General features: G+C 46.0%; 1 protein-coding gene across 1 annotated transcript; it reads left to right on the top strand.

Moving 5' to 3' along the window:
• Positions 1-332: 332 nt before the first annotated feature.
• Positions 333-2889, top strand: LOC137297286 (uncharacterized). The gene is made up of 2 exons (XM_067829299.1): positions 333-1033; positions 1470-2889. Exons 1-2 carry the CDS (start codon positions 333-335, stop codon positions 2887-2889), a joined length of 2121 nt encoding a protein of 706 aa, XP_067685400.1.
• Positions 2890-3094: the final 205 nt, after the last annotated feature.

Raw genomic sequence — 3094 nt, 5'->3', positions numbered from 1 at the left:
AGTTCGTGTTATGGTTTTTAAAGCGGCTGGTTGTTGGCTGGTGTGGTTCTTGCATAAATAAATGTTGTTACAGTAGTCGGTTTGTTTGTTGTAATACATTTACTGGATCAATTTCCGTCCAGACGCCCTTCACGGCGGGTGGCACCGTGACAGAGGGTAAGAGATTGCCGTTGAAGGAAATTTGGGGGCTCGTCCGGGATCGTTTCTCCTAGTATTCAAGTTGCTAGGGTAAGGTCTTATTGTTCTTTGACCGACCTGGGTTTATTGAGGTCATACAGACGTCTGCATTAGAGAAGTTGTAGTACAACTGTTGAGACTATCGTTTTTGCATCATGGCGGGTTCAGATAAGCCGTCAGTTGTTCAGATTAAAAGAAGTTCTAAGGAGGAGTTGCTTGAGTTAGCAGGAGAATATGACATTTGCTTAGAGGCAGGAATTTGTGTTAGACAGATTAAGGAAGTCCTAATCAATGCTTTGTGGGCTGATGATGGTCAGGAGTCGGTAGATGAGGAGCCTGTAGTTGACACAGGAGGTAGTAGTGGGGATGGTTCAGGCGCTTCTCTTTCTGAAAGGTTACAACTGCGGAGGTTAGAGTTGGAGTTCCAGGAAAGAAGAGAAGCACGGGAACATGAGTACAGGTTGAAGGAATTAGAGCTTAGGCAGACTCATGGTCCGGTTTTGTCAGATAAGGTCAAAATTAATGACTGTTATAGGTCTTTGCCAAACTTTGATGAGGTAGAGGTAGAAGGGTTCTTCAAGCAGTTTGAGCGGATTGCTTCTGAGTTAAAATGGCCGAATGAGTACTGGCATATCTTAGTTCAATCCAAGTTCAAGGGTAAGGCAACCGTGGCTTACAATTCCTTGAGTGACGAGCAGTCCCGGGATTATCAGCAAATCAAGTCTGCTATTCTCAGGGCCTATGAGGTGACTAGTGAGGCGTATCGCCAACAGTTCCGGAGTTTGACTAAGCTGGGCTCAGAGACTTATGCTGAGTTTATTGCTAAAAAGGGCAATTTGTTTGATAAATGGATGAGGTCAGAGTCTGTGAAGGAGTTGACAGAACTTAGGGATTTAATGGTGTTAGAGGAGGTTAGAAATAACATGTCACCAGGTTTAAGGCTTCTCTTATCTGATCAGAAGGTCCATAAATTAGCACATGTCGCTGAGGTGGCCGATAATTACTCCTTGGTTCACAAAGTCCCAGCTGCTCCAAAAGTTCCGCATCAGGGCAGTTTTGGTATTCGGAGTGTTTTGGTTTTGCATTCCTGGTGTCACTGGTGGTCTGAACGGCAAGGATGGTAATGGAAGGAGAGGTCCAGGTCAAGCTAACCCTGATCAGAGCGGTAGCCAAGGTAACGTAGGAGGTCAGCGTAACGGCAGTTCGGGGCAGAATAGTACTCAGGGTGTTAACGCCGCATGGGCTAGGCCAAAGTGTAGTTACTGTCATATGACAAATCACACTGTTGACAGGTGTTTCAAGAGGAAGCGGGATAATGCGTCAGCTATTGGTTTTGTCAAGTCAGCTATGCCATTGTCAAGAGTCAGCAAGTACATCCATAAGGGTTCAGTGTCTGATGTCAAGGTTAGGGATCAGCCTAGTGATGTATCAGTGTATAGGGACACAGGGGCGTGGCAAACCCTCATGTTGTCATCTGCTCTGCCTAAGACAGTGCATTCGGCTACAGGTGATTATGTCATAGTCAGTTGGATTGGTCAGAAGGCTATGTCAGTTCCTTTGCATAGGGTATGGCTCAACAGTGACTTTGTGTCGGGTGAAGTTGTTGTAGGTGTAGTCGAGGAGCTGCCATTTGAGGGAGTTGATGTCCTTCTTGGTAATGATTTGACTGATCGTTGTTGTCAACCCAGGTGTTTTCCCGAATTACACGTTCACAGTTCGCCAGTAGGCCATAGTTTGTCCGAGGTAGATTCGAGTATGGCTAGGTATCCAGTTTGTGTTACTACCAGGTCAATGTCTAAGGTGAAGCCAGTAGATGAAGATGTAGACCTCGCAGACACATGTGTGTCTAATGCTCTTGAGGAACTTCCCAGTAGTGGTCCATCGAAAAGCACAAGTGAGGTTGTTTCAGCTACGGAGACCGAGACGGTTACGGCTCCTAAAAAGATTACAGAGGTTGATAAGAACACCCTAGACGGTCTAGATGTTAATTGGAGTCAGGAGGCACTGTGTATCGCTCAGAAGTCAGATGAGACCCTGCAGCAGATTTGGTCCAAAGTTCTGTCGGATACTAGGGATACTGAGGAGTTTTATGTGCACAAGGGTATTCTCATGAGACGTTGTCCTCAGAAGGAGCTGGATGTTGGTTCACGGGAACAGATTGTAGTCCCTAAGGCGTTCCGAACCGAGATTCTCAGTTTAGCTCATGAGAGTTTATTTGCAGGACATCTTGGTAGAACTAAAACCTATGATCGTTTGAGTTCAGATTTCTTTTGGCCAGGGATGTACAAGGCTGTGGAGGATTACTGTAGTTCTTGTCATGTGTGCCAGGTGGCGGGGAAGCCCAATCAGTTGATTCCCCCAGCGCCACTGAAGGTTGTTCCTGCTGTTGGAGAGGCGTTCTCCAAGGTTTTGATTGACATAGTAGGACCGTTGCCTAAGACATCTCAGGGTAATCAATACTTGTTGACCATTATGTGTCTAAACACCAGGTTTCCGGAAGCTATTCCATTGCGTAAGGTTACGGCAGCTGTGGTTACTAAGGCTCTCATGAAGTATTTCACCATGACAGGTTTGCCTAATGAGATTCAGTCAGACCAAGGGTCCAACTTCATGTCAAATTTGTTTCGACAGGTGATGTCAGGTGCCAAGTCAGGTCTAGTGCTTATCATCCTGAGTCCCAAAGGGCCCTTGAACGTTTTCATCAGACGTTGAAGAGCATGTTACGTTGTTTTTGTCTTGAGCATGAGAGAGACTGGGATGTAGGGCTACCTTATGTCTTGTTTGCGGCTAGAGATTCACGTCAGGAATCCCTTGGCTTCTCTCCGTTTGAGTTAGTGTATGGTCACACTCCTAGAGGCCCTTTGAAACTAGTCAAGGATAAATGGCTGGATGATAATCAGTCTGAGAACTTGTTGGG

Source organism: Haliotis asinina, chromosome 9 (assembly GCF_037392515.1).
Source record: "Haliotis asinina isolate JCU_RB_2024 chromosome 9, JCU_Hal_asi_v2, whole genome shotgun sequence".
Lineage (NCBI taxonomy): Eukaryota > Metazoa > Mollusca > Gastropoda > Lepetellida > Haliotidae > Haliotis > Haliotis asinina.
The sequence above is the reverse complement of the archived record's forward strand: the minus strand, read 5'-3'. Positions and strand labels throughout refer to the sequence as shown.